This window comes from Phyllostomus hastatus, unplaced genomic scaffold (genome assembly GCF_019186645.2).
Source record: "Phyllostomus hastatus isolate PE091 unplaced genomic scaffold, TTU_PhHast_1.1 phas_contig_17, whole genome shotgun sequence".
Taxonomy (NCBI): domain Eukaryota; kingdom Metazoa; phylum Chordata; class Mammalia; order Chiroptera; family Phyllostomidae; genus Phyllostomus; species Phyllostomus hastatus.
Window position 1 is genome coordinate 19,103,102 of NW_025333664.1, and position 20,390 is coordinate 19,123,491.

Genomic DNA, 20,390 nt, shown 5'->3' on the forward strand with positions numbered 1-20,390 from the left:
ATGCCCCTCCACTCTGCACTGCCCCTCCCACCAGCATTCCCTCTGCCCCCTTAGTTCATGTCCATGGGTCCATAGGTGTAAGTTCTTTGGCTTCTCCATTTCCTATACTATTCTTAACATCCCCCTGTCAACTTTGTACCTACCATTTATGTTTCTTATTCCCTGTACCTTTTCCCCCATTCTATCCCCTTACCCTCCCCACTGATAACCCTCCCTGTGATCTCTATTTCTGTGATTCTGTTCCTGTTCTAGCTGTTTGCTTCGTTTCAGTTTTAGGGGTTGTTTTTTTAGGTTCAGTTGTTGATAGTTGTGCATTTGTTGTCATTTTACTGTTTATATTTTTTTATCTTCTTTTTCTTAGATAAGTCCCTTTAACATTTCATATAATAAGGGCTTGGTGATGATGAGCTCCTTTAACTTGACCTAATCTGGGAAGCACTTTATCTGCCCTTTCATTCTAAAAGATAGCTTTGCTGGATAAAATAATTTTGGATGTAGGTCCTTGCCTTTCAGGACTTCGAGTAGTCTTTCTAGCCCCTTCTTGCCTGCAGGTTCCTTTTGAGGAACCAGCTGACAGTCTTATGGGCACTCCTTTGTAGGTAACTCTCTGCCATACTCAGTTTGCTCTTTGGAGTAAAACAAATATACTGAATAGACTATATGTCCAAAGCCTGGCTCAGGACCTGGAAAGAATAAATAAATGCTCAAGGAAAAACTGTCCAGGTATGTGGCTTGAAGTTGGTTAGTTAATATCTCGGAACCTCAAAATCTTCCTCCTAGGTAACCCACATATCATCTGGGATCTCTGATTTCTCAGGAGAGAAAATCACCTTGCATGTTGCTTTATTATCTTCCTCCTTTCAGTTCTCTCCCCTTCCTTCTCAGCTACAACAACAAAACAACCCAACCCAAATCAACCCACATTCTCTTTATTTTCTCAGGCAGAGCAACTTAACCACAATGTCTGGAGCTGCTCTTCGGATCCTGTTATGCCATCTACTAGCTGTGTGACCTTAGACAAATTACTAAATCTCTTGGTGCCTTGGTTTCTTCATATGCATGTGGTCATAGGGACATTATAGTACCCATAAGAGTATATATTTTAAATGAGAAAACAGGCTCTGGTAAATCGCTTAAAATAATACTTAGTACATAGTAAACACTTAGTACTTACTAGGTATTATTAATATTGCCATCTTCTTATTGCATATGTTACTGAATAGTTATGCCTCCAGGGTAATGTTTTCCAAAATATGGTTCCTGAACCACCAGCAATCAACTATACTGGAGAAATTAAGAATGCAGATTCCTGGGCTCCACCCCAGGCCTAGTGAATCACAGTCTCTAAGGCAGAGCTAGGGAATTTACACTTAAAAATACCTCTCCTAAGTGATTCTGATGCTCACTCATTTCTTACAATTTTGAGACATAATACACATACCATACCTAAATTTACCTAAAGTGTATATAGTTCATTGGTTTTTGGTATATATAATTTGGGGACATTTCATCCCAAAAAGAAGTAAGGTATGAAGAGAAATCCTGCAGCAGTCATGTCCCATTCCCTTCCCCACCCCTATCTTCACCCCTGGCCAAGCACTAGGCAACCACTAATCTATTTTCTGTTTCTATAGATTTGCCTATTTTGGATATTTCATATAAGTGGAATTATATAGTATTGGTCTTCTGTGATTGGCTGATTTTACTCAGCATGTTTTCAAGGTTCATCCATATTGTACCATGTATCAATGTTTCATTCTTTTTTTTTTAAGATTTTTTATTTATTTATTTATTTTTAGAGAGGGAAGGGAGGGAGAGAGAGAGAGAGAGAGAGAAACATCAATGTGCAGTTGCTGGAGGTCATGGCCTGCAACCCAGGCATGTACCCTGACTGGGAATCAAACCTGCGACGTTTTGGTTCGCAGCCCACGCTCAATCCACTGAGCTATGCCAGCGGGGGCTCAATGTTTCATTCTTTTTTATTGCCCAATTTAGTTCATTGCATAGATATACCATATTTTGTTTATTCATCGATGGCAATCAAAACAGATATTTGGGTTATTTACACTTTTTGGCAATTATGAACAATAACTATAAATAAGCTATGAACATTTGTGTACAAATTTTTGTATAGATGTATGTTTCATTTACCTTGAACATACCTAGGAATTGAATTGTTGGGTCATATTGCAATTTTATGTTTAACATTTTGAGGAACTACCAAACCATTTTCCAAAATGACTATAGCATTTTACATTCCAACCAGCAGTGTTGTGAGTTTCAATTTCTCCACATCCTTGTTATTATCTGTCTTTTACTGTAGCTATCCTAGTGGGTATGGAGTGATATCTCATTGTGATTTTGATTTATATTTCTCTAATAACTAATGATGCTAAGCATCTTATCGCATGCTTATTGACCATTTATGTATTTTCTTTGGAAATGTATCTATTAAAATCCTTTGCCCATTTTTATTCATGTCATTTGTCATTTTATTATTGAGTTGTAAGAGTTCTTTATATAATTGTTCCTAATCAGATATATGATTTACAGATATTTTCTCCCATTGATATTCTCTTCCATGGTTTGTCTTTTCATTTCTTTTTTTAAAAGAGTGGTTAAATGAGATATCTTAATTTTAAAAAAGATATATTTATTTATTTTTGGAGAGATGGGAAGGGAGGAAGGGAAGAATAAAAACATCACATATGACTGATACACCAACTGGTTGCCTCTTACACGCTCCCAACCAGGAACCCGGCCCACAACTCAGGCATGTGATCTGACCAGGAATCAAAGCAATGACCTTTTGTTTTGTAGGTTGGTGCTCAATCCACTGAGCCACAGAAGTCAGGGCTCTTTTCATTTCTTGATGATGTTCTTTGGAGTACAAAAGTTTTTAATTTTCATGAAGTCCAATTTATTTCTTTTGCTGCCTGTGCTTTGGAGTTACAACTAAAAAACCATTGCCTAACTCGAGGTCATGGAGATTTACTTCTATGTTTTCTTCGAGGAGTCTTAAAGCTTTAGCTCTTTTATTTAGGTCTATGATCCGTGCACACTCATGTTTTAAGAGCCACTGGTCTGGGTTAAAACTACTATCTATAATGGCTAATCACTGTTCTTCCCAAAGACAATCCTTACCTTAAGAATTACAAGTCATTTGTTAGGATGATGTAAATAATAATAAAATAGCTAATAATGTGTATTAAGTACTTGCTATATGCTAAGCATTTTATATTACATAATCTTGTTCAGTCCTCACTGTGTTATAATCTCCTCCACTTTTCATGATGCAATATTCTTTACCCTAAGATGATGTAATACATGTCTCCTCCTTTTATGTAAAAAGAAAACACCAACACTTGTTTTGTACTGGTCTCACTTAGCCTATCAATTACAATGTTGTAGTTGGACCAGCCCTGATAGTCCTTATTATGATTTCAAGATACCCTTTAGCAATAATCATCAGGAAACTTTGAAAAGATAGGGTTTATTACTTACAAGACCTGCAAGCCCTGCAAATTACACAACACACCTGAGGCAGCACAAGGTTAAAGAAGGGGGGAGGGAGAGTGTGCGAGAGCAGAGTGAGCTCACAGGCCTGGGGTGCTGCTTTTTTTGGGGGGAGGGGGGTTGAGGATGGTGGCCTAGGGTTTCATAGGCTTTCATGTTATTGGTGAATTTAAAAAGCAGGAATTTAAAGCCCTGGAAAAAAGAGGGGAAAAAAAATCCAAACAAACAGGTTGCCCAATGGTAAGTTAAGGAGCCTCAGCTAGGAGAGGCAGTCTGGTTCTTTAGCTGTGTGACTGGCAATGTTTACTCAAGATGGCATCTTGAAGTGGATGCCTCAGGCATAGTTTCAGACAGGCACTTGCATTACAAAAAAGGGAAAAAAAACCCTGAAATGTTGGGAAGGCTGTACAGGCTACATAAGCTAATGTGTGTTAAAAGTATGGCACAATGCTTGGCAGAGCAGGGCTCAAAGGATGACAGCGCCTCTCTCTATTCCTTCATGATCCCCTCTTCCAAAGGAGACTTGCTCCTCCCACTGGTCAGGAAAGCCATCAGCTACAGGGTTGATTTTTGCCTTCTGCTAGCAACCTGCTCCCCTCCTTTCTTCTGTCATCATGGTTTGTGATTTTATTGTTACCTGTGTTATTCTTAAGGTTACGACTCTGCAACTACTCTCTAAGTTCCATAAAAGCAGGGGTATAACTTTGTTAGTGCAATATTCCCCAACACCCAGTACAGAACCTGGGGATATAATGATCTCTATTTTTTTTAACTATTTACTTATTTTAAAGATTTTATTTATTTTTAGAGAGGGGGAAGGAGGGGAGAAAGAGAGGGAGAGAAACATGGCTAGGTTGCCTCCGCCCCAACCCAGGCATGTGCCCTGACTGGGAATCCAACCCGATTCCTTTTTCAGGACTGTCAGATCAACTGAGCCACACCTGTCAGGGTATCTTGTTTTTAATACAACTTATTTTATTGTAAGTTTATGTGATTTAATTTTTAATAATGGATGTGTTGAAAAGCAACTGGCAATTTTTTTAAAAAAAAGATTTTATTTATTTACTTGTAGAGAGAGGGGGAGAAAGAGGGAGAGAAACAGCAATGTGCGAGAGATACCCATTGCCTCTAGCCAGCCTCCAACCTGGGGGCCTGCCAGCAACCCAGGCACATGCCTTGACCAGGAATGGAAGAGGCAACCTTTCGCTTCAGATGCGGGCACTCAATCCACTGAACCACACCAGCCAGGGTGCACCTGGCAAATTTTTAAAGAATTCCTCAGTCATTTCTAGCAGGCTGATAGGAGTCAGCAACCAGTACATTTTTCAGATGAGAGATCTGAGGCACAGAAAGGCTAAATAACTTGTTCAAAGCCACAGGGCTAACAAGTCTGTTTATTACTCCAAAATGTATCCTCAGAATCCAGTATAGTGCCTGGCAACAGTTGGTGTTCAATACACAATTATAAATACATGAATACATATTTAATATTCTTTAAAAACAGCCCTGGCTGGTATAGCTCAGTGGATTGAGGGCGGGCCTGTGAAGCAAAGGGCCGCAGGTTCGGTTCCCACTCAGGGCACATGCCTGGGTTGTGGGCCAGGTCCCTGTTGGGGGTGTGCAGGAGGCAAACACACATTGATGTTTCTCGCTCTTGCCTTCTCTTTCTCCTTCCTTTCACCTCTAAATATTAAATAAATAAATAAATAAATAAAAGGAAGTCCTGTGCAGTGCGGCTCAGCTGGCTGGAGCCTTGTGCGGGACACTGAAAAGTCCGGTGTTCAATCTCCCGTCAGGGTAGTGGTTCAGTTCCCTCTCCGACACATACCACATCTTTCTCTCTCTCCCCCTTTCCCTCTCTCTAAAATCAATAAACACGTCCACAGGTGAGGATTTAAAAATAGGTAAACATTTAACCATTAAAAACACACACACGCAAGCCCTGACCAGTAAAGTGCAGTTGGTTGGGTGCAAAAGAAAGGTCCCTGGATCGATTCCGGGTCATGGCGCCTGCCTGAGTTGCAGTTTAATGCCCCCGGGCTAGCTTGATTTGGGAGGCAACCGATGGATGTTTCTGCTAGGTGTTTCTGATGTTTCTCACACTGATGTTTCTCTCCCTCTTTCTTCCTCCCTTCCCCTCTCTAAAAATAAATGGAATCTTAAAAACAAACAAAACATACACAAGAGTAAAACTAACATCTCTAAAGCTGTCTCAGAATCCTAAGAAGATAACCGCCTTCACCTATTCGCTTTCAGCAGCACTTCGACCCCTGAGTGCCTTTACAATTCACTAGCTACCAAAGGAGACGTCGCCCAACCTTTTGCTACAAATTTGACATGCCCCGCTTTCCGTCGTCTCTCCCTGTGTGGCCGCAAGGCTTCCTGGGAGTGGTAGTTCTGTGTCTGGCAGCTCCGAGGGTACCAGCCAGGCGCGGCGGGTCGCAGAACTACAGAAGTGGTGCCCAGGTCGCGAGGCTCTTCCGCCTCGCGTTCGCCTCCCTGCCGGCGCGCCCGCCCCAGCTACCATGGCGGCTGCCTTGGCCCTTGTGCTGGTGGTGGCCGTGACAGTGCGGGCGGCCTTGTTCCGCTCCAGTCTGGCTGAGTTCATCTCCGAGCGAGTGGAGGTGGTATCCCCACTGAGCTCTTGGAAGAGAGGTGAGGCCACCGGCTCCAGTAGGCGGCCAAATACCGTCTGTGCTCTCCTGGCCTCTGTGAATGAGAGGCTCGGCAGTGGCCGCAAGCTCAGGATTCTGACCCGCTCCGGAGTCCTCAGAGGGCGGGGGGCGGGGCCTAAGGACTCGGCTGCTGAGGGGAGGGGTCGTGGAGCTTCCTGGTGAGATTTGGGCCCTGAGAGCCGGATTACCTGAGGGACGCTATCGGAGGGGGTGTGTCCCACTGGCGTCCAGAGCCCGGGGCATGGTCTGAGGGAGGTCGGGATAGTAAAGGGCATGCAGGATGGAGTGGGAATTGAGAAGGGCACGGGATTTAAGGCGGGGTCGCAAGTGGTGCTCCCGGGGTTATGGGATGGTGTGTGAAGGGGTCCCTGGTGAGGGGGCCAATCTTGCCTAAGCAAGAAGCGTTGGTGAGGTGCTTAGACGCCTATTCTCAGTCTGGGACTTAGATGCAGGGTTTTCTACTGTCTTTATTTAAGATGTTCATTAAACATTGTTCTGTATTAGCGCCTGCAATGAGACAGAATTTGGGCTGAAGGATCCACAGGTCCTTCCAGTGGGAGAAACAAACATTTACAATCATTTATGACAAGTGTGCTTCCAGTGTCCATCCAGGTCCTTCCTTGGAGTTCTGACCCTGAAGAAAGTTCTAGTTTCCTAAGTTTGAAGGATTTGAGCTAACTCTTGAAGAACATAGAGTTTGGAAAGGGAGATTAGAGAAAGGGGAGTTCCAGGTAGCAGGAGGTAAACAGGATCAAGAAATGTTGAAAGATGGGGAATGTCCAAAGCAAGGGAGAAATGGGGTGGGTGCTAGGAGAGCGCCAGAGTTTGAAGATTTTTTTTTAAACTTTTTTTTAACTGAAGTACTATATATACAGTGCCCATATAATAAGTGTGGAGCTTAATGAATTTTAAAAATTTATTTATTTTTAGAGAGAAGGGAAGGAGAAGGAGAGGGAGAGGAATATCGATGTGGATTGGCTGCTTCTTGCAGGCCCCCAACGGGGGACCTGGCCGGCAAGCCAGGCCTGTGCTCTGACTGGGAATCCAACCTGCGACCTTTCGGTTTGCAGGTTGGTGTTCAATCCACTGAGCCACACCAGCCAGGGCGTTTACCCTTTTTGATATGGGAAGCTCAAAGACAGTGTTTGTCTTATAATAGATGATAGGTTTTTATTATTGCCCTCAGGAAAAGTACATCAAGTTAACTAAATAAGAATTCTTGCTTTGTGGAATTGAATAGTTAAGAATTGAGAGACTTTATTAAAACAACTTACGTTTTAGAATAGTTGACCATAATTAATGAAACTTTAATGGTCAACTAATCAAAAACATTAGTTCTTGGGTAATCCCATGAAGCAGAAATGTTATTCAGTTGCTCTGGTATACTTTTCATGGATTTTGTGTGTGTGTGTGTGTGTGTGTGTGTGTGTGTGTGTGTGTGTGTGTTTCCATTCTTTTAGGAAAAAGAATGGTTTAAAGCTGTGGGTTCTTTTTTTTTTAAAAAGGGTTAAAAAATTTTTTTACCCAAGTAGGCATTTTGTGAAGCCTACCCTAAAATATTTCCAGCAAAATATTGAAACATTTTTATAGATAGTAGAATTTGGGGCCCTGATTATTCTTTTACACATGAAATAGAGAAACTGTTATATTCTAGAGGATTTTGGTGGTCGATAGCTCAGATGTTCCCAAACACACTACTGACCACGTCCAAGTTTTCAATCACGTGTACCAAAACAAGAAAAAATAAGGTTATTGTATGAAGTTTATTATAAAGTTAAACGTATTTAAGTAAAAATATGGTGAGTTTATGCTCTTCCTACATTTTTTGATGTTCTAGATGATGGGAGTACAAGATGGCATGGGTCTTATTTTTTTATGTTTTTATGTGAGGTTAATAACTCTCCAGATTAATTATCTATTAAGTAGTATGAGATCATATTTAATAATTAAGATAGCAGAGCCACATTCCAGGCACTTGCCAAAGAACACATTCACTGATGTACAATATCTAGACAAAATATATACAGAGAGATTATGTTTTAGATTATTATCTGAAAGTCCTGTAGTGTGTTTCTCTAGCTACATAACCCAGAATCCTCATCTGGATTATAAACCAGTGGAGACTGATGTTCCTCGACAGCATGTTACCGTTCCTCTGTAGAGAGGCTTTTACTACTCTGATAGGATGCCGTTGACTTAGATTGAGAGTGCCTTGTGAAGTGGCCTGATGAATCATCTCCACGAGTCTCTAGTAATGCTGTTAGTGAAGGGTTTAACAGCTGTGTTACACAGCCTTGTTATGTGGCTCCTTGAGGGAAGTTTCTTTCTGGTCCTAGTGTAAGGACCAGTTAGAATTTGCTTGAATCGTGGGATTTGCTTTATTTTATAGCCACCACGAATTGTGTAATTGATTAGGTTTTCTTCTAGGGGGTGTCTGTAAAGTTTAAAGCCATATTTATGGCCACTCATTAACAATATATAGTTTTTTAAACAGACTTTATAATTTGAATTCTGTTTTATAAATTTATGTTTGAACAGGTAATTCAGTCCCATGGTTCAGAAATCAAAGGTGCAAAAGGCTGTATAATTAAAAGGCACCTTTCCACCACTCTCCTATAACCACCCAGCTCATCCCCCAAAGGGAACAGTTTCTCATGTATATTAGTTTCTTGTATATACTTGTGAGATATTATATGCATATATAAGCTTGTACATTTTATAGGTTTTTGTGGCTCCAGTCTTTTTTCTTATGCATCTTCACTCACTTTCTTTTAACATTATTTTTTCTGTCTATTGACATCAGTTCACAACATTATATAGGTTTCAGTTGTACAATTCTATAACATGTCATCTGTATATTGTATTTTGTGTTCACCACCCCAAGTCAAGTCTCCTACCACCATTTATCCCCCTATTACTCTTTTCTACCCCACCCTATTTTTTTCTGGTACTCACCATACTGTTGTCTGTGTCTCTAAGTTTGTGTGTATGTGTGCTTAATCCCTTCACCCTTTTCACCTAGCCCCACAACCTCGTATTCTTTTTAATAATTATAAAATAATGCATGTACATTGCTAAAGATTCAGAAAATAAAGAAAAGATAAAAGAAACTAAACATCTTTTGTACTCTTATCACCCAGAGGTGGTTGGTCATTGTTAACTTTCTTTGTTTACTTTTATTGTTTTTATGTTTTATGTTTATTTTGAGGCATTTATCACTAACTACATATTCTCAAATAATTAAATGAATGAATGCTTTAAAATATTTAAAATAAAATTTTATCATATTTAATATGCTATGCTATATAACCTGCTTTTTTTAAAGAGTATTTCATGGACACCTTTCCTTCAATAAATATATATCTGTAGTATACTTTTTTATTTTAACTCAATTTTGAAATAAGTTTGGGTATTTAAAAATGTAATAATATGCATAAACTTCCTGTTTATTCTCATCCTGCTTCTTCTGGATATAGGATAGCATCCTACATAACCATTGTATAGTGACCTAAACTGGAAAATTAACATTGATACAATACTATGAACTAATCTGTAGATCTCATTGGAATTATAACAGTCATTTCACTGATGTTCTTTTTCTCATCCAAGATCTAGTCCATGATCCCATATTGCATGTAGTTGGTATGTATCCTTAGTCTCTTCCAATTTGGGACACTTCTTCAGACTTAACATTGTTAGCGAATACTGGCCAATTAGTTTGACTGTCAGTTTGGGTTTGTCTAATGTTTTCTCATGGTTAGATGGGAATTATGTGTTTTTAGCAAGGATGCCACATTTTTGGCATGAGGACCACAGAAGTGTTTTATGCCCATCTCAGTGGAAAGTATCAGTAGGCATTTGATGTTGACAATGTCAACTGGTCAGCATACAGGGAGGGGCAAAGTAGGTTTACAGTTATGAGTACTTGAAATAGAGTTTGTTTTTGTGTTATTACTCATTAATTATTGTATTATTTTCATATGAACAACTGTAAACCTACTTTTGCCCCACCCTGTATTACTGGTGGTATAAATTTCAGTCTCTTGATTAAGGTAGTAAATGTCAGGTTTATTCACATAAAATTATTATTTTTCCCCTTGCAAATACTGTTTCTCATTATATTTTTACCCACTAATTTTCGTATTCATTGATGATACTTGCATTTTACAGTTACTGCTGTGGGGTCTGCCAAATGGTGGTTTTCTGTTTCCATCTTTCTTTCTGCATTTGATACATACAATTGTCTGTAAAGAAGAGCTTTTTTTTTATTCAATTTATATTATAGTATAATTTTTAACTGTAGAGTATATCTGTCTATCCATCTATATCTATATATACATACACACAAAAACATAATTCATTTAAATAAATCTTCATTAATGGACATTGGGATTATTTTTAATTTTTCACTATTCTTGAGCATGGTAATGAACATAGTTCTTTGAGTACTTGTCCAATTATTTCCCTAAGATAAATTGCCTTAAGAACAATCATTTCTAGGTCAAAAAGCACACACTTAAAAAGTACATATTGCCTGAAGAAAAGTTAATAGAAATGTCACTCAAAGCACATGTGAGAGTGACTGCTCATTTCCCCACCTATGAACATTTCTCATGAGCATCTAGTTTGTTATCTTACTATGTTTTGGATTGGAGCAGAATATGTATAAATGAAGCACTTTTTAGAGTAGGTGGAAGTTACAAGGAGATCAAAGGACTTATGGTTCAGTATAAAATGTTCTCATAATGACTGGTTTGCCACAATGGAAAGGGATACTCTATGGAAGAAAGCTCTCCGTGATAAGAAATGTTCAAAGCAAGACTTAAACCCAATTTCTGGGAATGAGGTAAAGGGGGTAGATAAACTATAAGGCTCCTTGTCCTGGGGAGTATCTGACACTGGTTTATGGCCATCAGCATATATCTTGGAAGTAAGAGTGAACTTGTATGTCTTACTTTTCAGTGGTTGAAGGCCTCTCACTGTTGGACTTGGGAGTGTCTCCATATTCAGGAGCAGTGTTTCATGAAGTAAGTGTTCTTGTTTTCTTTTCTGGGTACTAAGAGTAATTTATAGTCATAGGTACCAAAGCCTAACCTGTAGTTAGTATAAACATGAAAAAAAATATTTTGAGAGAGAGAGAGGGGAGAAGGGAGGGAGAAAGAGAGGGAGAGGGAGAGAAACATCGATGTGAGAAAGAAACATCTATTGGTTGCATCTCTTTTGCACCCTGACTGGAGACTGACGCTGCAACTGACCCAGTTCTGACTGGGAATCGAACCCACAACCTTTTGCTTTGTGGAACAATGCCCAACCAACTGAACCACACGGGTCAGGGCTAAAAAGATCTATTTTTGAAAATCATATTTAGAAATAGCCCTTTTCTAGATGTCTTTCACATAAGAAGGTTTCACAATTACAGTGGAAATAATCCAGATTGATTGTACTTCTGGAGGCAGATGAGACTTTGTAGAAGTTACTGTTTTTAATGGCAAGTAAATTGTAAACAGTCCCCAGTGTATGAATAGGTTGTGTGCTAATCAACATGTAATTGATTCTTTGGAACATGCTTTCCTATGAATGTTGTGATAACAATGTTGGTTTCTTAGGAAGCCCACAAAAGCCTATTTACCCATAAAATTAGTTCTTAAGAATCATAAAATCACTCTTAGTTTACCATTATTTCTTGTCTGTGTTACTCCGACAGCTTCCTGAGAAGTCTCTCTGCATTGTCTTGCTCCTTTACTCTGTTCTACTGTCAGAGCCGTCTTTCTGAAATGTAAATCTGATTTTGTCACTATTCTGCTTGGTATCTTTGGGCCTCACCACAGACCTCAGGATGAAATCCAAACACCTTATGAGATAATGCTCTGTGGGCCCTACTCACCGCAGCAACCACATTTTTTCCTCGCTTTTCTCCCTCTTCCCACTGACCATATCATTTTAAAGTAGTAGTTTTCTAATTTGGCAATTTAACTCCCAATTTTTAGAACATTTCTTTAAAAGATTTATTTATTTATTTTAGACAGAGGGGAAAGAGGAGGAGACAAACATCAATGTGTGGTTGCCTCTCGCATGCCCCACCCCGGGGACCTGACCTGGCCTGAAACCCAGACATATGTTCCGACTGGGAATCAAACCAGCAACCCCTTGGTTCACAGGTGGGTGCTCAGTCTATTGAGCCACACCAGCCAGTACGTAACCCCCAATTTTTATAGTTGTCTCCCTTATATACCTACTTTGAGAACAATTTTTTGTTGTTGTTCCTCAATCTAGTTTTTCTAAAGCATTTAACTTGGTAGTCATGGAGATAACAACTGTCTTTTGCATTCATATTCCATTATCTTTGTATTACTGTCTAATCAAATCACAATATCAAGAACTACTAGCAGAAATAGGAATATTTTAAGAGATTCTTAATAGGCACTCGGTCCAGTTACTGGGAACAGGTTATCTGGGCATAACAGAGTAGCCCACTAGCCATGAGGGCTCAGTGTGCTGTGGACCCAGGGCTGTGTGTTTTCTAGATAGGATAGGAGTCCCCTGAGAGAGTCCTGACATACTTTAGGCTTCAGCACATACTCTCTATTACCTTTGTGTCTTTGTCTATGCTGTTGTCTCCTTGTGGAGGGCCATTCTTCCCTCTTTTTGTGATTGGTTCTCTTTTCTGTTATTAGCTTCAGTTTTACCCCTCCAGGAAGCCATCACTCATCACTTTAGACGAGGTTCGATGTTCTTTCTGTGTTTTACAGAGTGTCTTGTGCTTATCCTTTTCATGGCTCATATCACACTCTTAAAATTGCCTCTGTATTCGTTTCACCCATTGTATGCTCCTCAAAACAAGGACTGGCACATTTTTATCACTTACTTTTTTTAAGATTTTATTTATTTATTTTTAGAGAGGGAAGGGAGGGAGATAGAGAGAGAGAGAGAGACATCAATGTGCAGTTGCTGGGGGTTATGGCCTGCAACCCATGCATGTACCCTGGCTGGGAATCGAACCTGCGACACTTTGGTTCGCAGCCCGCGCTCAATCCACTGAGCTATGCCAGCCAGGGCTATCACTTATTTTTTTGATAACAACTGTGTAGCTCTATACCTGCTTGTGTATTCTAGTCCTTCCCTCCCTTCTCGCTTTCCTTTAATAAAAACTTGTTAAGTATGTACCAAGTGCCAGCCATGCTACAACGTGCTGGGGGTACAGAATAAGATATTGTCCCTGGCCTCAGGGTACTTACATTTGTATGAGAAACAGATAATGAGTATGTGAAAAAGAAACACTTCAGAACAAAGAATATCACCAGGGATAAGAAAGGTCATTTCATCACAATAAAGAAGTCAATTCATTGTCCTGCTCAGGTGGCTCAGTTGGTTGGAATGTTGTCTCATACACTGAAAGGCTGTGGGTTTGATCCCAGTTAGGACACATACCTAGGTTGTGGGTTCAATCCCCTGTCAGAAGACAACCGATAGATGTTTCTCTGTTTCTCTTTTACATCAGTGTTTCTCTCTCCCTCTCCCTTTCTCTTTTTCTGTGTCCCTCTCTCTTCCTTTCTCTCTTAAATCAATAAACATATCTTTGGGTGAGGAGTAAAAAAAATATGTCAATTCACCACGAGGACATAGAAATTTTAAATATTTATGTACCTAGTAGCTGAATTTTGAAATACATGAAGACTGATAGAGCTGCAAGGAGAGACTGACAAATCCACAGTTATAGTTGGAGATTTCAGTACCTCTCTCTCAGTGATTAATAGAACAAGTAGTCTGAAAAGTCAACAAAGATATAAAAGATTTGAACAACACTATCAACCAACTTGCCTTCATTGACGTTTACAGAACATATCATCCAATAGAAGCAAAGCACATAATCTTTTTAAGTATATATGGAACCTTTGTAAGGTAGATCATATAAACAAGACTCAAGCAAATTTGAAAGGATTGAAGTCATACAAAGTATATTCTCTGACCACAATGGAACTAAATAAAAAATTGACCTCAGAAAGGTATCTGGAAAATCCCCAAACATTTGAAAACTAAGTAACATATGCCTAAATAACCCATGAATTAAACAAGAAACCAGAAAGGAAATTAAGAAGTATTTTGAACTGAATGAAAATGAAAACACAACCTATCAAAATATGCGGGATGTCACTAAACCAGTTCTTAGGGGAAAATTTATAGTGCTCAATGCCTATTTGAGAAAAGAAAGACCTCAAATCAATGACTTCAGTTCTACCTTAAGAAACTAGAAAAAGAAAAAGCAAAGAATAACCAAAGCAGAATAAAAGAAATAATAAAGATGTGAGTAGAAAAAAATAAAATAGAAAACAGAAAAACAGTAGAAAATCACTGAAACAAAGTTGGTTCTTTGGGATGAATAGTAAAGTTGATCAACTTTTAGGAATGGTGGATATGTTCACTATCTTGACTGGTGATGGTTTCATGGATGGCTACATAGGTCAAAATTGATCAAATTGCACACTCTAAATATGTACAGTGTATTTTATACTAACTTTTCTCCAATAAAGCTAAAGTTTACAAAATGAGATATCAGTTAATGGTAAGCACATGTAGAAAATTAAAGCTGGGTAAAGGGGTAAAGAGTGATGGTCATATGTGTTACAGTTTTAGATAGCGTGTTCAGGGAAGGCTCTCTGAGGAAGTGTAATTTGAATAAGAGATCTAAATGAAGCCAGCAAGCTATATGAGGGCCCTGATTTGGAAATGAGCTTGGCATTTGTGAGTTGCAGAAAGATGGCCAGTGTTGCTATGGCAGAATGAACAAGGAGAAAAATAATAAAGGTAAGTTTTGAGAAAAATTAGAGGCCACATTATGTAGGACTTAAAAAAAAATAGTCCTCACCCAAGCACACATTTCCATTGATTTTAGAGATAGAAGTGGGGTGGGGGAGAGAGAGAGAAACATCGATTGGTTGTTTCCTGTATGCTCCCCAGCTGGGGATCAAACCTGCAATGCAGCATAGGAATTTGCCCTGACTGGGAATCGAGCCACTACCTTTCCTTAGAGTGCAAGGAACAATGCTCCAACCTAGTCATGCAGCCAGGGCTGTAGGACTTTTATAGACATAATTAGGAATTTGGATTTTCTATCTATCTATTTCTAATATAATTATTTTTACTGTTCACAGTTTGTGATAGGAGAGCCAGAGCTTCCTCCCAGACTCAAGTTTATAAATTCTCAACAGGCTGGTGAGGCCAGGTGGGATATTTCTTGTCTTATTTGGTTTCTGGGAAGACTTTATTCACATCCTCAGTAGTCATTTGATCAGATGGAATTATGTTCTTCATCTTCTCCAGCTCTTTCTCATATTCCTCAAACATGGCCTTCGAGGCTCAGTCACTGCCTTTTAGAGCAAGTTTTCACCCGGCCATCCTAAGATCCTTCGCTGACCCCAGCAGCTCTCAATAGAAAGTAGATTGTATTTTTACTGTGATTTGAAAGACAATGGAAACTTTTAGACCAGGAGAGAAGTACTCATATTTATTTTACATTTAATAAATACTGTTGTAGATACCGTGAGGGAAATTGACTCTAGGGGCAAGAAGTGAAACAGGGAAAAAATTATTAGAGTGCTTATACAGTGGTCTAAGCAGGATGGTGTGCTTTGGAACTAGGGTGGTAACAATGAAGATGGTGAAAAATGATTAGATTCTTTCAACATTGACTAGATTATAGTTATATTTTTATAGAGGTAGACTTGTGAATAGATTTGATGTGAGATATGAAGGCAAGAGAGGATTAAAGGATACAAGATAGCAGATTTTTGTCCTGAGCAGTTGAGTGAATGGTGGTAGTATTTAATGAGATTAAGCATACTAAGGGAGGAACAGGTTTTAGCAGGGTAGAAAATCGTCAGATTTCACCATGTTAAGTTTGAAGTGCTTATTACCATATTTTGCCATGTACAATGTGTACACATGTGTTTGGTCCAAACTTACACGAAAAAGTCTTGTTTTTACTTTTTTTTAACAACCTTTTTTTTTTTTTAGATTTTATTTATTTATTTTTAGAGAGGGAAGGGAGGGAGAAAGAGAGAGAGAGAAACATCAATGTGTGGTTGCTGGGGGCCATGGCCTGCAACCCAGGCATGTGCCCTGACTGGGAATCGAACCTGCGATGCTTTGGTTCGCAGCCTGCACCCAATCCACTGAGCTATGCCAGCCAGGGTCACTATTTTAAAATTTATATTTAGAAACAAAATAGATTATTGTATTTCAGGGTATTATTTTGCATACAGGTATCATTATTGCTTTCTAGAGTTACACTTTTAATGCATACACATAAATAAAATAATTAAAAACATCTATATAGATATAGAATTAGTACTATCCATATATATAATGTGCATCCTTATTTTTCTCTCAAAAATTAAGGCCAGCCTGGCTGGTGTAGCTCAGATTGAGCGGGGGCTGCGAACCAAAGGATCTCTGGTTCGATTCCCAGTCACAGCACATGCCTGGGTTGCAGGCCAGGTCCCCAGTGGGGTACGTGTGAGAGGCAACCACACATTGATGTTTCTCTCCCTCTCTTTCTCCTTCCCTTCTCCTCTCTCTAAAAAAAATAAATAAATAAAATCTTTTTTTTTTTTTAGATTTTATTTATTTATTTTTAGAGAGGGAAGGGAGGGAGAAAGAGAGAGAGAAACATCAATGTGCAGTTGCTGGGGGTCATGGCCTGCAACCCAGGCATGTACCCTGGCTGGGAATCGAACCTGCGACACTTTGGTTCGCAGCCCGCGCTCAATCCACTGAGCTACGCCAGGCAGGTAAATAAAATCTTTTTAAAAAATTTAGGCCAAAAAGTATGCATTATACACGGCAAAATGTGGGTAGATATCCCAATGGCAGTATTAATGCAATTGTCCATACCAGTGTGAAATGCAAGAAGAGAGGTCCAGACCAGAGGTATAAAATTGGGATCAGTGTATAGATGGTATTTGAAAACATTAGACTGGATGCAATCACCTAGTATGATAACCAGCATCCAAGATGGCCCCCAAATATTTCCAACTTCTGGTATTCACACTCATGTAGTTCTTTTCACGTCATACCAGAGTTGGTCTGTGTGACCAATAGAATATGGCAGAAATGCTGGTATGTCACTTCCTAGATTAGGTTATAAAAGACAGTGTAACTTTAATCTTAGACTTTGTGTCTCTTGGATCATTTGCTCTGGCAGAAGCCATGTCGTGACCAACCTTATGGAGAGGCCTTTGTGATAAGGCACTGAACCTTCCTGTCAGCAGCCAAATGAATAAGCTTAGAAGCAGGTATGCAAACCCCTTTAGAGACTGCATCTTCATAAGAGACTCAGTGCTGGAACTACTCACTTAAGCCACTTCTGGATTCCTGACTCTCAGACACTATGCAAGATAATAAATGCGTGTTGTTTTAAGCTAAGTTTTAGGATAATTTGTTACACAGTAATAGATAACTATGACACATAGGGACTAAATTTAGGGAGTAAAGAAGAATACAGACACCTGGGACATTCCAATACATTGAGGTTGGGAAGGGAAGGGGAGCTAGCAAATAAAGGTGAGGAGGAAAGTTAAGAGTGTAGTGCATGGAAGCCTGATGAAGGAGGTGTTTCCAGGCAGGAGCTGAAAATGATGTCAAACGCTATTGCAAAGTGGGGAAATTTAGACAGAAGACTGATGATTGATATGCCAAAATTGAGATCTTTGAAGACTTTGGCAACAGTATTTTCAGTGGACTGTAAGGACAAGAGACTGGTTGAAGTACTTAGAGGCGGGGACAACCTTTGTGAGGAGTTCTAGTCTAAAGGAGGGCAGAGAAATGCTGTGGTGGCTAGAGGAAGATGTCTAGTGAAGACTTTTTAAAAATCTTCACCCACAGACATGCTTACTGATTTTAGAGGGAGGGAAAGGGAGAGAGAAAGAGGGAGAGAACCATCAATGTGAGAGAGACACTGATTGGTTACTTCCTGCATGCACTGACTAGAGATTGAACCTGCAACCCACACATGTGCCTTGACTGGGAATTGAACCCATGACTTTTCAATCTACAGGATGATGTTCCAACCAACTGAGCCACACCAGCCAGGGCTAGTGAAGACTTTCTAAATACGAGGATCTGGATATTTAGTTGCTGATGGAAATAAACCTGTGGACTGAGAAGCTGATAATGTTAAAAAAGATGATAATTGAATGAGCAGTGTCTTTAAGGAGGCAAGAAGGAATGGGATCCAGTTTGTGGGTGGAGGATTTGGCTTTAGATAAGAAAAAAGGAAATTCATCACTGTTAATATGAGAATATTGCATAGGTCTAGATGTAGGAATCTGGTCATCTGGGTAGTAGGAAAATAAGGTAGTCCTCATCTAATTGCTTCTTTTAGTGGAATAAGAAATAAACCTGTTGGTTGGAAGTAAGAAGTGGGAGGGAAGTTGAAGGTTGTGGAGAGAGGAAGATGTGAAATAGTCCTTTTAGAAAGAATGAATATGTTGAATGAATAAATGGAAAGAAGCTCTGTCTAGTCACTTAACCATAGTTTAAAATTTTGTGTCTCTGGGAAAATGCATTCTTAGATACAGTGAGGAAGCCTAGAACACATTCTTACTCTTCTTCAGAAGTGTGTGTGTGTAAAGGAGGGTAACAACATGAGGTAGTAATTTCTAGCTACAAGAACCATGTTACATCTCTATACTTGTATAAAAATAAGCCCTTTAGGACTGTTTACCTTCAAGAACTATGAATTAAGGGGCAAGAACTGTTGCTTCCCCCTGAAAACAGCGGGGACAACTTTAAACTCAGAATCATTAAACTCATTCCTCATTCTTGATTATGCGTTAATTTTCTTGTAAGCTGGGTGTTCATAAATCTAGAGCCAGCTATATTTTATTATCTTTAAGTAATAAAATATAAAGAAATAAAATTATGTTAAGCCAAATGAAAAGAACACTTTTGAAAAAAGTTTATCATTGCTTTGACATTGTTTCTTAATCTTCAACAGATTCTATTATCTAGTTCCTAGGGAGAGGTAAGAATAGGTGAAAATGGAGAAGGAAAATCTGTACACGAGAGAAAAAGGGAATTTAGCAGCCACAGATTAGATTTTTATGACTGCCTTCAACAGATGTGTCTGTGTTCTATGTTTAGCTGAGTACTGGTAGTTAAATTGTGAGTTTATTCATATATATCTTACCCTGATTGGGAGTGGTCACCCAGTGGAGATGTAGCATAAAGACAAATTATACTCAATATAGGCTTCTCTATAATAGGATTATATGCAGTTAAACTACCACATGCATATTAGTTCATTATGGAAACCAGCCTATTTACTGATAGGCTTTTAGAAAACTATTTGTTCTGATATTTCTGAGACTGATTTAGAGTCATTCTAAATTATCTGAAGTATCACAATACTTTGAAAGGAGGCTATTGGTAATATAAATATCAAGTTACTACCTTTTACTAACAAAGATAAATGAAAAAAAAAAAAAGAACCCATTAGCAGATAGTTGTAAAAGCTTAATGCATTTAGAACTTTCAAAGGCAAAGTTGATGCCCCTGTTTTCAAAAAGAGGTAAAAAGTTGATCTCAGGTAGCTAATATATTGAGGTTTACTGTATGCTAAGTACTTTGTGCACATACCATTTCATCCTCCTAAGAACCCTGTGGCCCTGGCTGGTGTAGCTCAATGGATTGAGTGCTGGCCTGTGAATCAAAGGGTCGCTGGTTCGATTCCCAGTGAGGGCACATGCCTGGGTTGCAGACCAGGTCCCCAGAAGGGGGTGCATGAGATGCAACCACACATTGATGTTTCTCTCCCTCTCTTTCTCCCTCCTTTCCCCTCTCTAAAAATAAATAAATTCTTAAAAAAAAAAAGAACCCTGTGAAATAGGTCACTATTCTCATTTTATAGCTGAGGAAACTAAGGCTCAGAGAGGAAAACAACTTGCCCAAAGGTACACAGGTAGAACCTGGTTTTAAACCTGAGTCTGACTGGAAGCCTTGTTTTTTCTAGCACACTCGTTTATTCTCACTAAAAAGGTTGTTAATGACCTTTACAATATAGAACACATTTTTTGCATGTGGTTGGTGTTGGGAAGAGGTGCTCCTGAGTTACCAGCATGGGCTCACTAAAAACCAAGTCGTGCACTTTCCTATGGTTTTGGTCGGATCAGCGAATTGGCTTGTAGTAGCAGACCAACCCTC

The 20,390-nt window shown here is 39.2% G+C and overlaps 1 protein-coding gene across 2 annotated transcripts in view; it reads left to right on the forward strand.

Annotated features, from left to right (window-relative positions):
- The first annotated feature begins 5,930 nt into the window (after positions 1-5,930).
- Positions 5,931-20,390, forward strand: part of PIGU (phosphatidylinositol glycan anchor biosynthesis class U) — a 94,286-nt gene continuing 79,826 nt past the window's right edge. Inside the window, exons 1-3 of one of the 2 annotated variants that reach the window (XM_045832995.1) lie at positions 6,095-6,171; positions 11,154-11,218; positions 15,341-15,411. Coding sequence is in view for 1 of the 2 variants with exons in the window: in XM_045832994.1 (XP_045688950.1) it covers positions 6,042-6,171; positions 11,154-11,218 (195 nt within the window). In the remaining variant the exon portion in view is untranslated. Of the gene's footprint in view, positions 6,172-11,153; positions 11,219-15,340; positions 15,412-20,390 lie in introns of both variants that reach the window. The other variant, XM_045832994.1, reaches the window with a different exon arrangement.